Genomic DNA, 22,592 nt, shown 5'->3' with positions numbered 1-22,592 from the left:
GAAATCCTGGGCTCCAGTGATCTGTCCACCCCCGCCTCCCAAAGTGTTAGGATTATAGGTATGAGCCACTGTGCTGGGCACTACAAAGGTTTTTTTGGATTTTCTTTTTTTTTTTTTTTTTTGAGACAGCATCTCATTCTGTCACTCAAGCTGAAGTGCAGTAGTGCAATCATGGCTCGCTGAAGCCTAGACCTAGACCTCCTGGGCTCAAGCAATCCTCCTGCCTCAGCCTTGCATGTAGCTGGGACCACAGGCCTGTGGCACCGTGACCAGTCTTCTTGCCCCCGCCTTTTTTTTTTTTTTGTAGAGATGGAGGTCTCACCATGTTGCCCAGGCTGGCCTCAAATTCCTGGGCTCAAGTGATCCACCCATCTCAGCCTCCCAAAATGCTAAGATTACAGACATAAGCCACCACCTAGCCAAAGTTTTTAATAACAGAGAAATTACAAAGAAAATGCTTATATTTTTCTAGATAAGAGGAAAAATCAGGCCAGGTGCAGCCAGTCACACCTGTAATGACAACACTTTGGGAGGCCAAGGTGGGAGGATTGCTCAAGCCCAGGAGTTTGAGACCAGTCTGGGCAACATGGTAAGACCCCATCTCTACAAAATATACAAAAATTAGTCAGGTGTGGTGGTGCATGCCTATGATCCCAGCTATTTTTTTTTTTTTTTTTGAGACGGAGTTTCGCTCTTGTTACCCAGGCTGGAGTGCAATGGCGCGATCTCGGCTCACTGCAACCTCCGCCTCCTGGGTTCAGGCAAGTCTCCTGCCTCAGCCTCCTGAGTAGCTGGGATTACAGGCACGCGCCACCATGCCCAGCTAATTTTTTGTATTTTTAGTAGAGATGGGGTTTCATCATGTTGACCAGGATGGTCTCAATCTCTTGACCTTGTGATCCACCTGCCTCGGCCTCCCAAAGTGCTGGGATTACAGACGTGAGCCACTGCGCCCGGCCTGATCCCAGCTATTAATACTTAGGAGGTTGAGGTGGGAGGAGCACCTGAGGCAGAGAGGGACTGGTTGCAGGAGCTGAGATCATGCTACTGTACTATAGCCTGGGTGAGAGAGTGAGGCCCTGTCTCTAAAAAAAGAAAAGAGGAAAAATCAATTAGGTGCTTAATTTTTCCCTTGAATCTCAATATGTTAATAAAATTTTGTATTAATGTAAAAATATGTTTCAGTAATGAATATAAAAAGCTAATTTAGAATCACATTTAGAAAAAATTTAAAATTTGAAATTAAAAATTAAAAAACAAACCCAAAGAATATCTCAAAAGAATTATTTTTGGAGAGACAGGGCACCTAAAAATGATGTTAAAGTTCAACTGAGGAGCCAAACATTCCTGCGGGAGCTGGATTTAAAAAAAAGACAGAATGGCCACATTTTTCTTTAAAAATTAAAGAAATATAATGTAACAGAAACAGGAACCACTAGCATTATCAAACAATATAAAGTTCCAGCAATTAAAACGCTGGGGCTAGGCACAGTGGCTCATGCCTGTAATCCCAGCACTTTGGGAAGCCATAGCAGGCAGATCACGAGGTCAGGAGATCAAGACAATCCTGGCCAACGAAGTGAAACCCCATCTCTACTAAAATATAAAAAATTAGCCAGGCGTGGTGGCAGGCTCCTGTAATCCCAGCTACTCGGGAGGCTGAGGCAGGGGAATGGCTTGAACCTGGGAGGGGGAGGTTGCAGTGAACCAAGGTCTGCACTCCAGTCTGGCAACAGAGTAAGATCCCATCTCAAGAAAAAAAAAAAATTAAAACACTGGGTACTGAAATAGTCATCAACAATCAAATCAGTGGAACAGAGAGGACCTAATTAAAAAAACCCTAGGATATATGGAAACATACGATATGATACATATACAAAAAAACTGAAAACATGTGGCCAAAAAAAAAGTGTACACAATGTTTACAATGGCATTATCTTCTCCCCCTCCAATTTTTAAAAGATGGTGTCTTGCTCTGTTGCCCAGTCTGGAGTGTAATGACACAATCATAGCAAACTGCAGCCTCAACCTCCTGGGCTCAAGCGATCCTCTTGCCTCAGCTTCACAAGAAGCTAGGATTACGGGTGTCAGTCACCATGCCCACTATGGCAGCATCATTCATAACAGTAAAAAAATAGAAACAACCCACCAACTGATGGAAACAAAAAAAAAATGCAAACAACAATGTCCATCAACTGATAAACAGGTAGAAGAAATGTGATATAGCCATCCTAGCACTTTCACTTTGAGGGGCCAAAGCAGGAAGATCACTTAAAGCCATTCATTTAAGACCAACCTGGGCAACATAGCAAGACCTCATTTCTATTTATTTTATTTTTTTTTTATTTTTCCTGTACATTTAAAAAATAGTCCATCTATTTTTTAATATATTCATACAATGGAATATTACTTGGCCATGAAAAGGAATGAAGTACTGATATATGTTACAACATGAATAAACTGAAAACATTGCATTAAGTGAAATAAACCACAAAAGGCTGTGTATTGTATGATTCCATTTAAATAAATATTCAGAATACAAAAAAACCCATAAAGAGAAAAAGTAAATTAGTGGTTTCTAGGGACTGAGGCGGGGAGAAAATGGAGAATGACTGCTAATGAGTACAGGGTTTCTTTTTGTGGTGATAAAAATGTTCTAATATGACCAGGTGTAGTGGCTCACACCTGTAACCCCAGCACTTTGGGAGGCCAAGGCAGGCAGATCACTTGAGGTCAGGAGTTTGAGACCAGCCTGGCTAACATGGTGAAACCCTGTCTCTACTAAAACACAAAAAAATTAGCTGGGCATGGTGGTGGGTACCTGTAATCACAACTACTTGGGAGGCTGAGACAGTACAATCACTTGAACCTGGGAGGCAGAGGTTTCAGTGAGCCCGGATCACACTACTCTACTCCAGTCTGGGCAAGAGAGTGAGACTTCCTCTCAAAAAAAAAAAGTTCTAATATTACATAGTGGTGATAGGTATATAATTCTGTGAATATATAAAAAAACAGTGAATGGTACACTTTAAAAGGGTGAGTTTTATGATCTATAAATTATATCTCACAACGCCTTTTTAATTTTATTTTACTTTAATTAATTAATTGTGTTTTTTTAGAGACAGATTCTCACTGTGTTGCCCAGGCTAGCATGCAATGGTACGTTCATAGATCCTCCAGCCTCAGCCTCCCAAGTAGCTGGGACACGTGCCACCACACCTGGCTAATTTTTTTTAATTTTGTGTAGACACAGAGTCTAACTACATTGCTCAGGCTGGTCTTGAACTCCTGGGCTCAAGTGATGTTCTTGCCGTGGCCCTCCAAAGTGTTGGGATTACTTGTGTAAGCCACCATGCCTGGCTGATAAAGCCTTTTGAGGGGGGGTGGGGGTTGAGACAAGGTTTGGCTCTATCACCCAAGCTGGAGTGCAGTGGTGCCATCTTGGCTCACTGCAATCTCTGTCTCCCAGGCTCAAGCCATCCTCACACCTCAGCCTCTCAGGTAGCTGGAACTACAGGTGCACGCCACCACACTTGGCTAATTTTTGTATTTTTTGTAGAGACAAGGTTTTGTTACGTTGCCCAGGCTGATCTTGAACTCAAGAGCTCAAACAATCCACCTGCCTTGGCCCCCTAAAGTGCTGGGATTACAGGTGTAAGGCACCACACCCAGCCTGATAAAGCCTTTTTTAAAATAAATACATTATAAAATAATTCCTCTGATGATCATGTGATTAAATGATTAAAATGGGGCAATCATCCCACACTTATTAAAGTACCCTAGACAAGCACTCCTTACCACCCTGAATCAGCTGGCGGGCCATAAACAAAGCAGTAGAACCAGTAGAACAGTTATTGTTGACATTGATTATAGGAATTCCAGTCATTCCCAAACTGTGATAGATAGCCCTCTGCCCACAGGTAGAGTCACCTGAATAGAAAAACAAAAATTTTAATATGGAGAATTATGGTGCTGCAATACAACATAATACTACATTATGGGTTTTTTCAATATTATACCTTTGCCTAGCATACAACATGTGCAGGACAGTACATATCTTAGAAACAGTTTTAACACTAACCATCATTTACTCTGCAACAAAGCCTAAAAACAAAGAATATATGTGCACTTTCTTTACATAATGCAGAGACAGGGAAGTAAAGAAATGATCAGTTAACAGAAAACAATTCCATTGGCCAAGGCTGTATGATAAAGCAATATTTCTGTCAGATATAAAGCTTTAAACCTATGCCAGTGATTAAAGGCCATGATTTATTTTTCATATAAAGATTCCACAACTTCAAAAAGTTTAAAAGACCCTGCATGCCAGGGCATTTCAGGAAAACATGATCCACGTTAAATACACATGTGACTTCCTTTTCCAAGTAACATGACCACCCAAGGTAGACATGCTGGAGCAGTGTGATGGGAATATCTGAAGGTCGAGACTACTCTCCAGGAGTCTTCAACAAAATCAGTAAAGTCAGGGATCTGCTTTATAATAAATGTATTCTGCATCCCTTTAACCCAGTACGTTTCCTTTCTAGAATCTCTTGATATCTTGATATATCAAGGAAATAAAAAATCATAGATAGGTGCTGATAACAAGTCCAGGCGTGTGTGAGGGATTATATTGTTTACTGAGAGTGACAGCAAGGAAAACTGAGCCAGCCCCCAAGCTAAAAACTGTTCAGGGCATTCTAAGATAGTAAATAATATAAATATGTCTCACACCAGATGAACTAGTTCTTTAAACACAGGATATGTGACTCTGCCTCCATTGTTACCTCGTAAAGAATGCTTTCTAGTTTATCTTTAACCTATAGTGAAAATACACTAGCTGCCTGGTTTACCTTTAATCTATGAAAGAACACACAGCATCGGCTTATTAAACTTATCACTGGAATGTAAAGAATAAATATGTGGGTCAGAGTCTGCTCTTGGCTCTCAGCTGGGAATACTGTCAAGCCCCTGAGCCCACCTTTGTACTCTCTCTGTGTCTGACTCTTATTCCTTCAGTACCACCTGGGTTGGGGTCTCTACGACCAAGCTGGTCTTGGCAAGTGGCGCCCATCCATGGGGCTCCAAACCCAGGACAAAGGGTCGCCTGAGCAACAGAGAAAAGGAGAAGCTAATCTATGCTGAAGGACACCCGAGAACTCTTCAAAAAATCTTCCGGTTAAGTTAGGGGGAGTTTGGAAGCATCAGGGTAACAATGGGACAAGGTTCAAGTAAAGGAGAAGCTCATCTCAGTTTGCTTCGGCATTTACTTAGAAGAGGGGGAGTTAAAGTTAGTACCAGCCAATTGACACAGCTTTTTGATGCTGCAGAGAAATATTGTCCTTGGTTCCCTGAGCAGGGAACTATGGACATAGAAGTATGGGGAAAAGTGGGTTCTATTCTAAAAAAGGCATACAAAAAAGGAGCTGAGGATATTCCCATTCCAATATGGTCAGTTTGGGCAATGGTGCATTCTGCCCTAGAACCATTTCAAACGGATGAGGAGGAGGAAGATTCAGAGGGAGAAGGGGAATGTAAAATTGGAAGGAGGAAATGAAAGACAGTTCAGATCAGAAGAGTGAAAAATTAGGTGAGGAAGAGGAAAGAGTCTATCTGTCCGCTCCTCCTCAGTACTCTACTAAAGAATGGTCAGACCCGCCTATATTCCCCAGTTGGAAGACTTAGAAGTTGTTTCAAAATCAAAACTTGCCACTCCAGTGGCTGTATATAAGCCTTCCACAACAGCAGTAATTGGGTCTATTCAGGCTGGAATTCAGCAGGCTCATAAGGATGGAGATTTAGAGGCAGGGCAGTTTCCTGTTACACACCTCTCAAGTCAACAAGGACAATTTCAGGTAACATTTGAGCCTTTTCCACTTAAACTCCTAAAGGAATTTAAACAAGCAACTGGCCAATATGGCCCAGGATCCCTGTTTGTAACGGGACTGTTACAGAACATAGTCACTTCCCATAGGCTAATTCCTATTGATTGGGACACATTGACTAGAGCTTGCCTATTTCCATCCCAGTTTTTACAATTTAAAATATGGTGGGCAGATGAGGCTAATATTCAAGCTCAAATAAATGCTAGCACCCAACCTGTAATTAATATTACCATAGAACAGCTCACAGGAATTGCTGCCTAGGCTCAATTAAACCATCAAGCAACCATGGAAGATCAGGACATAGAACAAATAAGAAAAGTGTGCCTACCAGCTTGGGACAAAATTTCTTCGGGAGGTGAAAGATTTCCATCTTTTAGAGCAGTTAAGCAGGGGCCAAAAGAGCCATATGCAAATTTCATAGCCAGATTACAAGAGGTAGTAAGAAAGGCAATTGCAGACGCTAAAGCTCAGGACATAGTGTTGCGCCTGCTAGCATTCGATAATGCTAATGCAGAATGTCAGGCTGCTATATGGCCACTTAAAGGAAAGGTTCATTTAGTTGATTATATTAAGGTTTGTCATGGCATTGGAGGAAATCAGCATAAGGCTACTTTATTAGCACAAGCTATGGCAGGATTACAGGTAAACAAGGGAGCTGCTGCATTTCCCAGAGCTTGTTTTAATTGCAGAGAAAGGGGACATACAAAAAAGGATTGCAGACAAAATTTAAGAGCAGGACCTCAGCCAAGGGTAAAAACAAAAAATGCTGAACGAGGCATTTGCCCAAAATATAAAAAAAGGAAAAGATTGGGCTAAGTAATGTCATTCTAAATTTGACAAAGAAGGGAATCCAATTTCAGGAAATGGGAGAAGGGGCCTTCCCCTGGCCCCGATTCCAACCAGGGTTTATCTTGTTCAAGCTACTCTCTCGTCCCTGTACCATGCTTGTCCCCTGCCACTGCTGGAAGTGCAGCAGTAGATCTGTGCAGCACTCAAAAAATAAGCATTTTACCTAGGGAACCTCCACAAAAAAATATCAACAGGAGTCTGTGGGCCATTACCTTCTGGGACTTCGTTTGCTTTTAGGAAGATCTAGTCTGAATGTTAAAGGAGAGTTCATACCAAGTTATTGATAGTGATTTTACAGGGGAAATACAAATTGTAATGTCATCTTCCATTCCTTGGATTGCTGAGCCTAGAGAATGCAGAGCACAACTCTTAAACTTACCTTGTATAAAATTAGGTCATAGTGATAATAAAAGAATTGGATGATTTGGAAGTACAAATAAACAGGGCAAAGCTACATACTGAGTAAATCAAATTACGGATAAATGCCCAACATGTGAAGTTACTATCCAAGGAAAAAAATGTAAAGGTTTATTTGATACTGGCACTTATGTTTCAATTATTTCTCTCCAGCACTGGCCCTCTTCTTGGCCTGTACAAAACGCTCAGTTTAATGTGGTAGGAGTGGGGCAGGCCTCAGAGATTTCTCAAAGCAGTCTTATCTTGCCATGTGAAGGGCCTGAAGGACAGCCTGGAACTATTCAGCCTATTGTGACTCAGATTCCTATTAACTTGTGGGGAAGAGACTTATTACAGCAGTGGGGAGCCAAAGTTTTAATACCCAAACAATCGTGTATCTCTCAAAGTCAACAAATGATGCAGGACATGGGCTATGTGCCTGGGATGGGACCAGGAAAAAATTTGCAGGGCCCAAAGGAACCTTTAGAAGTAAAAGAACAAAACTCTCAACATGGTCTAGGATATCATTTTTAATGGCGGCCACTGTTAAGCCTCCAGAACCGATAGCTTTAAAATGGTTAAATAATAAACCAATTTGGATAAACAATGGCTACTTACAAAGGAAAAACTGGAGGCTTTAGAAAACTTAGTTGCTGAGCAATTAGAAAAGGGACATAGGGCTCCCACATTTTCACCTTGAAACTCTCCTGTTTTTGTAATAAAAAGAAATCCGGAAAATGGAGAATGGTAACAGATCTTAGAGCAATTAATGCAGCTATACAACCTATGGGAGCCCTGCAACCCAGACTACCTTCATCCACTATGATTTCAAAAAATTGGCAACTAATTGTTATTGATTTGAAGGACTGTTTCTTTTTTTTTTTTTGAGACGGAGTCTTACTCTGTCGACAGGCTGGAGTGCAGTGGCGCAATCTTGGCTCACTGCAACCTCCGCCTCCCGGGTTCAAGTGATTCTTCTGCCTCAGCCTCCGGAGTAGCTGGGACTACAGGCATCCTCCAACACACCCGGCTAATTTTTGTATTTTTAGTTGAGACTGGGTTTCACCATGTTGGCCTCAATCTCTTGACCTCGTGATCCACCTGCCTTGGCCTCCCAAAGTGCTGGGATTACAGGCGTGAGCCACCACACCAAGCCCGAAGGACTGTTTCTTTACAATTCCTTTGGCAGAAAAGGACCATGAGCGATTTGCATTCACTATTCCTTCTATAAATAATCAAAAACCTGCTAAAAGATATCATTGGAAAGTGCTTCCTCAAGGGATGTTAAACAGTCCCACAATTTGTCAAACTTACATGGGCTAAGCTACTGAGCCCACCAGAAAAGAATTTCCTCAGTGTTATATTATTCATTATATGGATGATATTCTTTGTGCTGCACTGAATAGAGAACTACTTATAAAATGCTATGACCATGTGAAAGAATCCATTCAATGTGTTGTGTTAATAATAGCCCCAGATAAAATTCAAACTACAACTCCTTATTTGTATTTGGGCACATTGGTAGAAGATATTACTATAACACCTCAAACGGTGTCCATCAGGAGGGATAATTTATAAACTCTAAATGATTTCCAAAAGTTACTTGGAGATATCAATTGGATATGACCTACTTTAGGGATCCCAACTTACACTATAAGTAATTAATTTGTTTTTTTTTTGAGACGGAGTTTCGCACTTGTTACCCAGGCTGGAGTGCAATGGCGCAATCTCGGCTCACTACAACCTCCGCCACCCGGGTTCAAGCAATTCTCCTGCCTCAGCCTCCCGAGTAGCTGGGACTACAGGCGGACGCCACCATGCCCAGCTAATTTTTTTTTTTTGTATTTTTAGTAGAGACGGGGTTTCACCATGTTGACCAGGATGGTCTCGATTTCTTGACCTCGGGATCCACCCGCCTCGGCCTCCCAAAGTGCTGGGATTATAGGCATGAGCCACCGCGCCCGGCCTTGTTTTCTATTCTTTGAGGAGATTCCAGTCTAGTCCTCGGGAGTTAACTAAGGAAGTTGAAATGGAATTGAAAGTAATTGGAGGCCGGGCGCGGTGGCTCACGCCTGTAATCCTAGCACTTTGGGAGGCCGAGGTGGGTGGATCACCTGAGGTCAGGAGTTCAAGACCAGCCTGGCCATCATGGTGAAACCCCATCTTAAAAAAAAGAAAAAAAAAAAAGAAAGTAATTGGAGAAAAAATTCACAAGGCTCAAGTAAATAGAATTGATCCTGACTAGCCTTTAGAATTAATTAATTTTCCCTACTCAACACTCTCTTACGGGAGTTACTATTCAAGATTAGGACTTAGTGGAGTGGCTGTTTCTACCTCATGATAACGCTCGTACTCTTACTCTCTATTTGGACCAAATTGCAATGCTGATTGGAATGGGGAGGTCTCAAGTTGTAAAATTACATGGATTTGATCCCAAAAGAATAATAGTGCCTCTTACAAAGACTCAGATTCAGCAAGCATATATTAATAGTGTAATGTGGCAAACCTATTTGGCAAATTTTGTAGGCACTTTAGATAATCATTATAAAAAAAAATTTTTTTTAATTTTTTTTTTTTTTTTTAAATTGACCAATTGGTTTGTACCCAAAATCACTAAATCAAACCCCATTGAAAATGCAGAAAATATTTTTACAGATGGATCTAGTAATGGTAAAGCTTCTTATTCAGGATTTGAAATCAAAGTTATTCAAACTCCTCATACATCAGCTCAAAAGGCAGAGTTGGTAGCTGTCATTCAGGTATTACCAAATTTCAAAAAATCTATTAATGTAATTTCTGATTCTGCATATGTGGTTCACTCTACTTGGCTGATTGAGTGTGCGCAACTGCGTTTTTTGTTTGTTTGTTTGTTTTCTTGAGATGGAGTCTCACTCTGTCGCCCAGGCTGGAGTGCAATGACCTGATCTTGGCTCACTGCAACCTCTGCCTCCCAGGTTCAAGTGATTCTCCTACCTCAGCCTCCCAAGTAGCTGGGATTACAGGTGCCTGCCACCACACTCAGCTAATTTTTGCATTTTTAGTAGAGACAGGGTTTCACCACATTAGCCAGGCTGGTCTTGAACTCCTGACCTCAGGCAGTCTGCCCACCTTGGCCTCCCAAAGTGCTGGGATTACAGGTGTGAGCCATACACAAGGCATCAACTGCGTTTTAATACAGATGATCAATTTATGAAACTATTTACTCAATTACAAACAGAAGTAATAAATAGAATGCATCCCTTTTACATTACTCATATTAGAGCTCACACTATTCTTCCAGGGCCTCTAACAGCAGGCAATCAGTCTGCAGACTGGTTAGTAGCTGCAGTCTTATCTGATGCTCAACATTTTCACACACTGACTCATCTAAACACAACAGGACTGAGAAGCCGACCCTGGAAAGAAGCTAAAAGGATTATTCAAACCTGTTCAACTTGTCAGTTGAATTAGGCAACTTGTCACAACAGAATTAGTCAATTCTCCCTCCAATTCGGGAGGTGTAAACTCTCAGGGTTAGAACCAAACATTTTGTGGCAGATGGATGTTACCCATGTTTCATCTTTTGGAAAGTTAGCATATGTACATGTTTGTGTAGATACTTTTTCTCATTTTGTTTGGGCAAGCTGCCAAACTGGTGAATCATCAGCTTGTGAAAAATGACATCTAATAGTGTTTTGCCATTATGAGAATTCCCTCTTCCATGAAAACTGGTAACACCCCAGGATATGTTAGTCATTCCTTAGCAGCATATTTTAAACAATGGAATATTACTCATATTACAGGTATCTCATATAACTCTCAGGGACAGGCTATTGTGGAACGGATGAATCTTGCCCTTAAACAGCAATTGCAGAAACAGAAAGGGGAAGACAGTGAATACAGAACCCCACAAATGCAACTTAGCATTACTAACTTTAAATTTTTTAAGTTTGCCAAGGGGACGACAAATAACAGTGTCAAAACAAGACCTGAATAAACAATCCAAAGAAGAGAACTTAGGCAATTAATCTGGTGGCAAAACCCATTAACAAAAAGTTGGGAAAAGGGCAATGTAATAACAGGGGGTAGAGGATTTGCTTGTGTTTCTCCAGGTCCAAATCAACAACCGAAGTGGGTACCATCCAGACATTTAAAGTCTTATCATGAGCCAGATACCAAAGAAGAGGTTTGCATTCTGGGAGGAACCAGAGGACCCCCGGTCATGGAAATGGCGAGATTAACACTGAGATAAAGTGCTGCTCCCACAAGGGGAACATGCAAAATATCGCCACCGACTTGGGGTCAGATCAAGAAGCTTTCAAAGATGGCTGAGGAAAACCCGAAAAAAGCAGGACAGCCTTTTACTATGAGTAACTTGATGGTAGCTATGATGGTAGTTCTCACCATTGCAGTGAGTATTCCTGGAGTAGGGGCAGAAGTGGGAAAAATTTCACATATTGGGCATATATTCCTTTCCCTCCTTTATTGCTACCTATGACTTGGTTAGATCCCCCAGTAGATGTATATACTAATGATAGCTCATGGATGCCAGAACCTGTATATAATCAGGGCCCATCTTGTCCTCAAGAAGAAGGAACTTTAATGAATATCTCTCTCAGCTTTGAACATCTGCTGAGAATATATGCCTGGGGCAGCCGAAGGATGTTTAAAATAAAAAAATCAAGCCTGATTAGCTATAGTACCTGGAAAAAAATCACACTTGAGCTCAGTTGCATGTGATCTCTGGCTCTAGTATTTTTTATAATAATTCAGGAAATAACTATGTTTTGCCCCCACCCCAAAACCTAAATGCAGACAAAATAAAGAGTGGTCCTCTAAGTTAAAAATATTAATTTGGGAAGATTGTGTTTCAGCAGAGGCTGAGGTGCTGCATAATGATTCCTATAGATTATTATTGATTGGTCTCCTAAGGGGATATTTAGCATTAATTGCACCAGTCAGCCCTCTTGTCATGACACAGAATTACTTAAATAGTATACAAAAAGTAATACCAGTTCTGAGTCAATACACACTGAAACAAATGCCCCTATTATATGAACAAATGGGGGCATGATAGAACCACAACTAAGAATGATTTGGCCAAAACTGGGAACTGAACAAAAAGAACTTTGGAAACTATTTATGGTCCTGAAACCAATAAGGTCTGGGAAGGAAATTATAGAGGATCCTGTTCCAATCTTTATTATTCATTAGAATTTATAAAAAATAGAATTCTTTAGATTCAGAGCTGTGTTAAACCTCCTTATCTTTTAGTAGTGGGAAGGTTACAGATCAATTTTCTTAACTCCAAGGTAACATGTCAAAATTGTAAATTGTTTTCTTGAATTAACACCTCTATGTTTGACTCTTACAACTCTATATTACTGGTGAGAGCCCAAGAGGGAATATGGCTACCAGCAAAAATATCTCGTCCCTGGGAAGCATCTCCATCCGTACTTATTCTCACTGATATTTTACAAAACGTTCTAAAATGTATCAGGAGATTCATTACAACCTTAATTTTAATCATTATGGGTCTGTTTGCAGTCATAGTTATAGCCGCTGTGGCAGGAGTGGCTTGGCATTCATTAGTACAAACAGCTTGTTAATAACTGGCAGAAAAACTCTAGCGTTCTGTGGAATTCTCAAACAAAGACAAATCAGAATATAGCTAATCAGATTAATGATCTTAGACAAGCTGTTCTCTGGTTAGGGGACAGGGTAGTTAGTTTAGAGTATAGAATTCAGTTACAGTGTGACTGGAATACTTCTGATTATTGTATCACTCCTCATCCTTATAATGAAATTGAACATGACTGAGAAAAAATAAAGCATCGCTTGGAAGGGCATGCTGAAAATTTATCACTTGATATAACAAAACAAAAGGAACAAGTTTTTCAAGCCTCTCAAGCACATTTGACTTTAAATCCAGAAACTGAAGTACTTGAGGGAACTGCTGATGGAACAGCAGCCCTGAACCCTGTGACTTGGGTAAAAACACTTGGAGGATTTATGGCTGCTGTTATGATTGTGTTATTAATTTGTCTTATTTCTCTTTTTGTAGTCTGCAGATGTGGATTCAAAATCCTCAGAGAAATAGCTCACCAAGATAAAGCTGTGCTTGCTTACCTAGCTTTGCAGAAAAACAAAGGGGGACATACTGATAACAAGGGCAGGTGTGTGTGAGGGATTACACTGTTTGCTGAGAGCAACAGCAAGGAAAACCAAGCTTGCCCCCAAGCAGAAAACTGCTCAGGGCATTCCAAGATAGTAAATAATATGTCTCACACCAGATGAACTAGGTTCTAGGATATCTGACTCTGTCTCCATTATACTCTCCTAAAGAATGCTTTCTAGTTTATCTTTAACCTATAGTGAACATACACTAGCTGCCTGGTTAGTTTACCTTCATGAAAGAACATACAGCATCTGCTTGTTAAACTTATCACTGGAATGTAAAGAATAAATACGTGGGTCAGAGTCTGCTCTTGGCTCTCGGCTGGGAATGCTGTCAGTCCCCTGAGCCTACCTTTGCACTCCATCTCTGTGTCTGACTCTTAATTCCTTCAGCACCACCTGGGTTGGAGGTCTCCACAACCGAGCTGGTCTCAGCAGATAGGCACAAAGATTCATCTACATTAACACCTACTATAGTATTTTAATAATACTATATATAATATTTATAGTATTTTTGTAACTAGAAATTATAAATAAAATATCATTACTATTTCTAAATAAGCTGTATTAGATCTCCAAGAGCAGAATATCATATAATCATTTAAAATGACATAGGGGTTCCCACACATACCCCACCCCTTTGCCAAAAAAAAAAAAAATGCTGTAGGGGCTGGGGGAAACAGAGATGTTAGTCAAATGGTACAAACTTTCAGTTATAAGATGAATGAGTTCTGTGGATCTAATGCACAGCATGGGTGGTAATGAATGTACTAATTAATTGGATTGTGGTAATTATTATACAATGTATACATAAATCATCTCATTTTATACCTTGAATATATTCAATATTTATTTGACAATTAGTATTTTTTAAATGCCATGAAAAGACTGGAACTTTTAAATATCTATTGAAAGGGAACAGATTAAATAAATTATAATACATTTATTCAATGAACTATGCTATTTTTAAAAAGACCAAAGAAGATCTTTGCAGTATGATTTGGAATAGTTACCAAAAGAAAAATTACACTAGGATTAAAAAAATATATATATATATAAAAAGAAAAAAGAAAAATTACACTAGGTTGACACATAATGGAAATCTGTAAATGATGGCAATTACCTTAAATCAGACTTTGAATTCTGAGGGTTTTTTTCTTTTTTCTTCAATACAAACATAATTGAATGAATTCTGAGTTTTGAGGGTTAAAATTCACAAATGTCTCTGCATTGTTTATGTAGTTGCTGCTAGATTTAGGTAAACAAACTTTAGAATACATAGTTTAATACATACCAAAAACATAGCCAACACATGCCTGGTCCACTGCTGAATAAGGGATCTGTGCATCAGCTAAAGCCTTCTGGCCTGTAAAAACAAAGGTTTTATCAAAAAGTGCTTTAAGTATTTATTTTAGGTGAGTAAAAATTAAGAAGCATGCTGAATACTTAGAGAACTAGGACCCATACACCTGTAGATCCTTCTCCCTGTTAGTTCCACTTACACTAGTATTCACCTGTCTTTTGCTCAAAAATATTAATACTCATTAGAATAAACAATAACAAACTGTGTCAGCTCCTTTAGTTATGCAGTAGCCTAGTGACAGAAAAAGAATTCTCTATGTTGGCTCAATGAAGTGAAGAAAACCACCATACAGGTATTTAATACATTTTGAATGTGATTATCTCTTTTCCAGGAAAGGAAGATGCTAATTTTGTTAGAACTCCTGAAGGTAACACACACTAGAATTGAGAGAAGAGATCCCTCTTTTCTGTCTCTTGTCTGAAAGGAGGAGGAAGTAAAAGTTGAGACATAGCAAGCATGAAGTCAGTGGCAAGGTTGGCTGGCAAGGTTAAAGATTAAACCCCCCATCTTTAATCGCAATCCTATCTATAGATCGAAGCCATAATATGGAGAAACACCCTCCATTGTTCTCATTCAATCTTGCTCAAACCCCCACCTGGTCACATACCCCATGCCTACTTCATCAATCACCACCCTCTCACATGTACTTTCTAGAATTGTAAGCCTTTAAAAGGGCTAGGATTTTCTTTGTTGGGGAGCTCAGTTCTTGAGACAAGTCTGCTGATGCTCCTGGCCAAATAAAGCCACTTCCTTCTTTAAATCTGGTGTTCAGGAGGTTTTGTCTGAGGCTTGTCCTGCCACAGAATGATGTTATCCCTTTTAATGACCCTGCCTCTCTCTCCCACAGATCCCTTAAAAATAGTTGGATAGCACATAAAATTGTAAGCCACTCTCTGCTCTGGCTATGCAGCTGCTAAGAATGCCCAAGCTCTTTTCCCTTTCCCTTTTATAGTGAGTCACTAGGCATTTCTCCACACAGGTTCTTCTCCCTTGACTGGGCTTCCTTTTGTGCTTGCAAGGCTACCCCACCCATGAAATCAAGACAGACCACCTAATAAACTATGAATGTTCAAAGATCTAAATGTTCTATGTTACCTGCTTCTCTTGCCAAGTCAGGGTAGTCTCCAGAATTCTCAGCTCCAGGCTTCTCGAACTAGAGATATAGAAAGAGATAATAAATATAAACAAGTACAGTTACATGTTCTACCAATAAAAATCTATTCATTCACTACTCATTCAAACAAAAACACATTGAGCACCTCTTGGGTTCCTAGACTTTAATAATAAATAATATAAAATCTTCGCCCTCAGCATGCTTCCAGTCTAACCTAAGACCGATAAACACTACAATGTCAGAAGTACAGAATGTCTTGGCAGAGACATCTACCCATACTTGGAGGGAGGACAAGAAAGCCTTCCCAGAGAAACTGCCATTTAAATTAACTCCTTAAGGATGAGTAGGAGTTAGCAAAGTGAAAGAGAAGAAAATTTTGGAGTAAAGGTCTAGAAGTGAGAGAATACAGCAGTTTTTTCTCTGTGGAGGAACTGTAAATAATTTGGTCTGACATAGGTTAAAGCACAAAATGGAAAGTGTTAAGGATGGCTGGGCATGGTGGCTCATGCCTGTAATTCCAGCACTTTGGGAGGCCAAACTGGGCAGATAACTTGAGGTCAGGAGTTCAAGACCAGGCTGGCCAACATGGTGAAACCCTGTTTCCACTAGAAATACAAAAATTAGCCAGGCATGGTGGTACACGCCTGTGATCCCAGCTCCTCAGGAGGCTGAGGCAGGAGAATTGCTTGAACCCAGGAGGCAGAGGTTGCAGTAAGCCAAGATAGTGCCATTGTACTCCAGCTTGGGTGACAGAGTGAGATAGATGGAAGAGGGAAGGGAAGGGGAGGGGAAGAGGCGGGGAAGGGGGAAAGGGAAGGGAAGTGGGGGAAGGGAAAGGGGGAAGGGAAGGGAATGGGGGAAGGGAAGGGAGGAAGGGAAGGGAAAGGTGGGAAGGGAAGGGAGGAAGGGAAGGGAAAGGTGGGAAGGGAAGGTAAGGGGGAAGGGAAGGGAGGAAGGGAAGGGAAGGGGAGAAGGGAAGGGAAGGGAAGGGGGAAGGGAAGGGAAGAGGGGAAAGAGAAGGAAAGGAAAGTGATAAGGGCATATAAGGGCATAAATGTCACTTGGGAGACAGACAGATCCAAGATGGCCGACTAGGAGCAACTCACGATTGCAGCTCCTAGCAAAAGCACAGAGGGTGAGTGGACGCCGCATTTCTAGACGGATTTTTATTGTCCACAGACCAGGAGATTCCCAGGCTGAGGAGCCCCACGGGTCACCAGCACAGCTGTTCTGGCCAGCGCAGTGGGTCTCCACACAAAATACACAGGTCCAGGTGCCGTTTTTAGCTGGTGATTGGAGCTCCTGGGAGACAGAGTTGCCCATTCAACTGATAAAAAAGGAGACTGAAACAGGGAGCCGGGCCATGAGATTCCCGGGCAAAAAAGCGCCACGAATCTCAGCGTGGCTGTTTCAGCCAGCTCAGTGGGTCACCATACAGGAAATCACACAGATCCCGGTGCCATTTCAACAGGCAACTGGAACACCGGGGAGACAGAGTCACCCATTCAACTGAAAAAAAAAAAAGGGTCTGAGGCAGGGAGCCAGGTGATCAGGCTCAGCTGGTCCCACCCATACAAAAAAATAGCAATCTGAAATGCTCTGGATTGAGTTTCACAGCAAGAACAGCTGAGATGGTCCAGCTCTGTGGGGGAGGGGCATCCACCACTACCGAGGCAGTCCACTACTACGGAGGTAGTCCACCATTGCTGAGGCAGCCCACCATTGCCAAGGCAGCCCGCCATTACAGAAAGAGTCCGCCATTACAGAGGTGGGCTGCCACTGCCAAGCCAGTTCTAACTATAACCCTATTAAACAGGACTGCAGGAAAGTTCACACGGCAGCAGGGAGGAGCCCACATCAGCTCAGCAAAGCCTCTGCAGGCAGACTGTGACTAGGCTGCCTCCTCGCTGGGCAGAGCAGCCCTGAAAAAAGGCAGCAGCACAACAGAAACTTATAAATGAAGCTCTAACTCCCCGGGACAGAGCACCTGGGAAAAAAAAAAAAAAGGCGTTTATGAGTTCTGCTGCAGCAGACTTAAACATACCTGCCCAGCAGCTCTGAATGAACAACGGAGATCACAGCTCAGCACTTGAGCTCCTATAAAGGACAGACTGTCTCCTCAAGGAGCTCCCTGACGCCCATATATCCAAAGAGTCACCTCATAAAGGGGAGCTCAGACTGATATCTGGTGGGTATCCTCTGGGACAAAGATAGCAGAAGAAGAAACTGGCAGCAACCCTTACTGTTCTGCAGCCACTGTGGGTGATCCCCAGGCAAGCAGGGCCTGGAGTGGACCTCAGCAGTCCTACAGCAGAGGGGCCTGACTGTTAGAAGAAAAACTAAGAAACAGAAAGAAATAACTTCATCATCAACAAACAGGACATCCATTCAGAGAGACCCAATCTGAAAGTCAACAACTACAAAGACGACAGGTGGATAAATCCACAAAGATGGGAAGAAACCAGTGCAAAAAGGATAAAAACACCCAAAACCAGAACACCTCTCCTCCTACAAGGGGTCACAACTCCTCACCAGCAAGGGAACAAGGCTAGATGGAGAATGAGTCTGATAAATTGACAGAAACAGGCTTCAGAAGGTGGGTAATAACAAACTTCTCTGAGCTAAAAGAACATGTTCTAACCCAATGCAAAGAAACTAAGAACCTTGAAAAAAGATTTGACGAAATGCTAATGAGAATAAACAGCTTAGAGAGGAAGGTAAGTGAATTGATGGAGCTGAAAAACACAACATGAGAACTTCGTGAAGCAGACACAAGTTTCAACAGCCGAATTGACCAAGCAGAAGAAAAGATATCAGAGGTCGAAGATCAATTCAATGAAATGAAATGAGAAGGCAAGATTACAGGAAAAAAGGGCAAAAAGGAATAAACAAAGTCTCCAAGAAATATGGGACTATATGAAAAGACCTAATCTACATTTGATAGGTGTACCTGAATGTGATGGAGAGAATGAATCCAAGCTGGAAAATACTCTTCAGGATATCATTCAGGAAAACTTCCCCAACCTAGCAAGGCAGGGTAATATTCAAGTCTAGAAAATACAGAGAACACCACAAAGATATTCCTCAAGAAAGAGCAACCCCAAGGCACATAATCGTCAGATTCAAAAGGGTTGAAATGAAGGAGAAAATGCTAAGGGCAGCCAGAGAGAAAGGTCGGGTTACCCACAAAGGGAAGCCCATCAGACTCACAGCAGATCTCTCAGCAGAAACCCTACAAGCCAGAAGAGAGTGGGGGCCAATATTCAACATCCTTAAGGAAAAGAACTTTCAACCCAGAATTTCATATCCAGCCAAACTAAGCTGCATAAGTGAAGGAGAAATAAAATCCTTTACTAACAAGCAATTACTCAGAGATTTCATCACCACCAGGCCTGCTTTACAAGAGCTCCTGAAAGAAGCACTAAACATAGAAAGGAACAACCAGTACCAGCCACTCCAAAAACATACCAAATGGTAAAGAGCATCGACACAATGAAGAAACTGCATTAACTAAAGGGCAAAACAGCCAGCTAGCATCAAAATGGCAGGATCAAATTTACACATAACAATATTAACCCTAAATGTAAATGGGCTAAATGCCCCAATGAAAAGACACAGACTGGCAAATTGGAGAAAAAGTCAAAACCCATTGGTGTGCTCATATCCAGGAAACCCATCTCACATGCAAGGATACACATAGCCTCAAAATAAAGGGATGCAGGAAGATCTAAAAAGCAAACGGAGAGCAAAAAAAAGCAGGATTTGCAATATTAGTCTCCAATAAAATACACTTTAAACCAACAAAGATTAAAAGAGACAAAGAAGGGCATTACATAATGGTAAAAGGATCAATGCAACAAGAAGAGCTAACGATCCTAAATAAATACCCACCCAATACAGGAGCACCCAGATACATAAAGCAAGTTCTTAATGACATACAAAGAGACTTAGACTCCCACACAATAATAATGGGAGACTTTAACACTCCACTGTCAATATTAGACAGATCAATGAGACAGAAAATTAACAAGGATATCCAGGACTTGAACTCAGACCTGGACCAAGCAAACCTGATAGACATTTACAGAGCTCTCCATCACAAATCCACAGAATATACATTCTTCTCAGCACCATAGCACACCTACTCTAAAATTGACCACATAATTAGAAGTAAATCACTCCTCAGCAAATGCAAAAGAAAGGAAATCATAACAAGCAGTCTCTCAGACCACAGTGCAATCAAATTAAATTCAGAATTCAGAAACTAACTCAGAACCACACAACTTCATGGAAACTGAACAACTGGCTCTTGAATGTTGACTGGATAAACAATGAAATGAAGGCAGAAATAAAGATGTTCTTCGAAACCAACGAGAACAAAGACACAACATACCAGAATCTCTGGGACATATTTAAAGCAGTGTCTAGAGGAAAATTTATAGCAATAAATGCCCACATGAGAAGCAAGGAAATATCTAAAATTGACACCTTATCGTCAAAATTGAAAGAGCTAGAGGAGTAAGATGAAAAAAACACAAAACCTAGCAGAAGACAAGAAATAACTAAGATCAGAGCAGAACTGAAGGAGATAGAGACACAAAAACCCTTCAAAAAATCAATAAATCCAGGAGCTGGTTTTTCGAAAAGATCAATAAAATAGACCACTAGCCAGATAAAAAAGAAAAGAGAATAATCAAATAGATGCAATAAAAAACGATAAAGGGGATATCACCACAGATTCAACAGAAATGCAAACCATCATCAGAGATTATTACAAACAACTCTATGCACATAAACTAGTAAACATGGAAGAAATGGATAAATTCCTGGACACTTGCATCCTCCCAAGCCTAAACCAGGAAGAAGTTGAAACCCTGAATAGACCAATAACAATAGCTGAAGTTGAGGCAGCAATTAAGAGCCTACCACCCAAAAAAAGCCCAGGTCCAGATGGGTTCACAGCCCAATTCTACCAGACATACAAAGAGGAGCTGGTACCACTCCTTCTGAAACTATTCCAAACAATCCAAAAAGAGGGATCCTTCCCAGATCATTTTATGAGACCAACGTCATCCTGATATCAAAACCTGGCAGAGACTCAGCAAGAAAAGAAAACTTCAGGCCAATATACATGATGAACATAGATGCAAAAATCTTCAATAAAATACTGGCAAACCGATTGCAACAGCACATCAAAAAGCTTATTCATCACGATCACGCACGCTTCATCCCAGGGATGCAAGGCTGGGTCAACATACACAAGTCTCTAAATATAATTCACCACATAAACAGAACCAAAGACAAAAACCACATGATTATCTCAATAGATGCAGAAAAGGCATTTGACAAAATTCAACAGCCCTTTATGCTAAAAACCCTCAATAAACTAGGTATTGACAGAATGTATCTCAAAATAATAAAAGCTATTTACGACAAACCCACAGCCAATATCGTACTGAATGGGCAAAAACTGGAAGCATTCCCTTTGAAATCTGGCACTAGACAAGGATGCCCTCTCTCACCACTCCTATTCAATATAGTATTGGAAGTTCTAGCCAGAGCAATCAGGCAAGAAAAACAAATAAAGGGTATTCAAATAGGAAAGGAGGAAGTCAAATTGTCTCTATTTGCAGATGACATGATTGTATATTTAGAAGACCCCATCATCCCATCCCAAAATCTCCTGAAACTGATAAGCAACTTCAGCAAAGTCTCAGGATACAAAATCAATATGCAAAAATCACAAGCATTCCCATACACCAATAACAGACTTAAAGAGAGCCAAATCAAGAACAAACTGCCATTCACAATTATTACAAAGAGAATAAAATACCTAGGAATACAACTAACAAGGAACATAAAGGACCTCTTCAAGGAGAACTACAAACCACTGCTCAACAAAATAAGAGAGGACACAAACAGATGGAGAAACATTCCATGCTTATGGTTAGGAAGAATCAATATTGTGAAAATGGCCATACTGCCCAAAGTAATTTACAGATTCAACACTATCTCCATCAAGCTACCAATTACCTTCTTCACAGAACTGGAAAAAACAACCACCTTAAACTTCATATGGAACCAAAAGAGAGCCCACATAGCCAAGTCAATTCTAAGCAAAAAGAACAAAGCTGGAGGCATCACACTACTGGACTTCAAACTATACTACAAGGCTACAGTAATCAAAACAGCATGGTACTGGTACCAAAACAGAGATATAGACCAATGGAACAGAACAGAGGCCTTGGACGCAACACCACACATCTACAACCATCTGATCTTTGACAAACCTGACAAAAACCAGCAATGGGGAAAGGATTCCCTGTTTAATAAATGGTGTTGAGTAAACTGGCTAGCCATGTGCAGAAAGCAGAAACTCGACCCCTTCCTGACACCTTACACTAAAATTAACTCCAGATGGATTAAAGACTTAAACTTAAGACCTAACACCATAAAAACCCTAGAAGAAAATCTAGGCAAAACCATTCAGGACATAGGCACAGGCAAGGACTTCATGACCAAAACACCAAAAGCATTGGCAACAAAAGACAAAATAGACAAATGCAACCTAATCAAACTCTACAGCTTCTGCACAGCAAAAGAAACAGTCATTAGAGTGAATCGGCAACCAACAGAATGGGAAAACATTTTTGCAATCTACCCATCTGACAAATGGCTGATATCCAGAATCTACAAAGAACTAAAACAGATTTACAAGAAAAAAACAAACAAGCCCATTCAAAAGTGGGTGAAGGATATGAGCAGACATTTTACAAAAGAAGACATACATGAGGCCAACAAACATATGAAAAAATGCTCATCATTACTG

At 40.8% G+C, this 22,592-nt stretch overlaps 1 protein-coding gene across 2 annotated transcripts in view; it reads right to left on the bottom strand.

Annotated features, from left to right (window-relative positions):
• SCP2 (sterol carrier protein 2) overlaps positions 1–22,592 on the bottom strand; it is a 122,182-nt gene that overhangs the window by 91,714 nt on the left and 7,876 nt on the right. For both annotated transcript variants that reach the window (XM_012434622.2, XM_012434620.2), the window contains exons 2-4: positions 15,745–15,802; positions 14,581–14,652; positions 3,799–3,930 (exon numbers count right to left, since the gene is read on the bottom strand). In XM_012434622.2, coding sequence (XP_012290045.2) covers positions 3,799–3,930; positions 14,581–14,652; positions 15,745–15,802 — 262 coding nt within the window. The remainder of the gene's footprint in view (positions 1–3,798; positions 3,931–14,580; positions 14,653–15,744; positions 15,803–22,592) is intronic.

The sequence above is a fragment of the Aotus nancymaae genome, unplaced genomic scaffold (assembly GCF_030222135.1).
Source record: "Aotus nancymaae isolate 86718 unplaced genomic scaffold, 86718_ANA_hifiasm-v0.15.2.pri h1tg000007l, whole genome shotgun sequence".
Taxonomy (NCBI): domain Eukaryota; kingdom Metazoa; phylum Chordata; class Mammalia; order Primates; family Aotidae; genus Aotus; species Aotus nancymaae.
The sequence above is the reverse complement of the archived record's forward strand: the minus strand, read 5'-3'. Positions and strand labels throughout refer to the sequence as shown.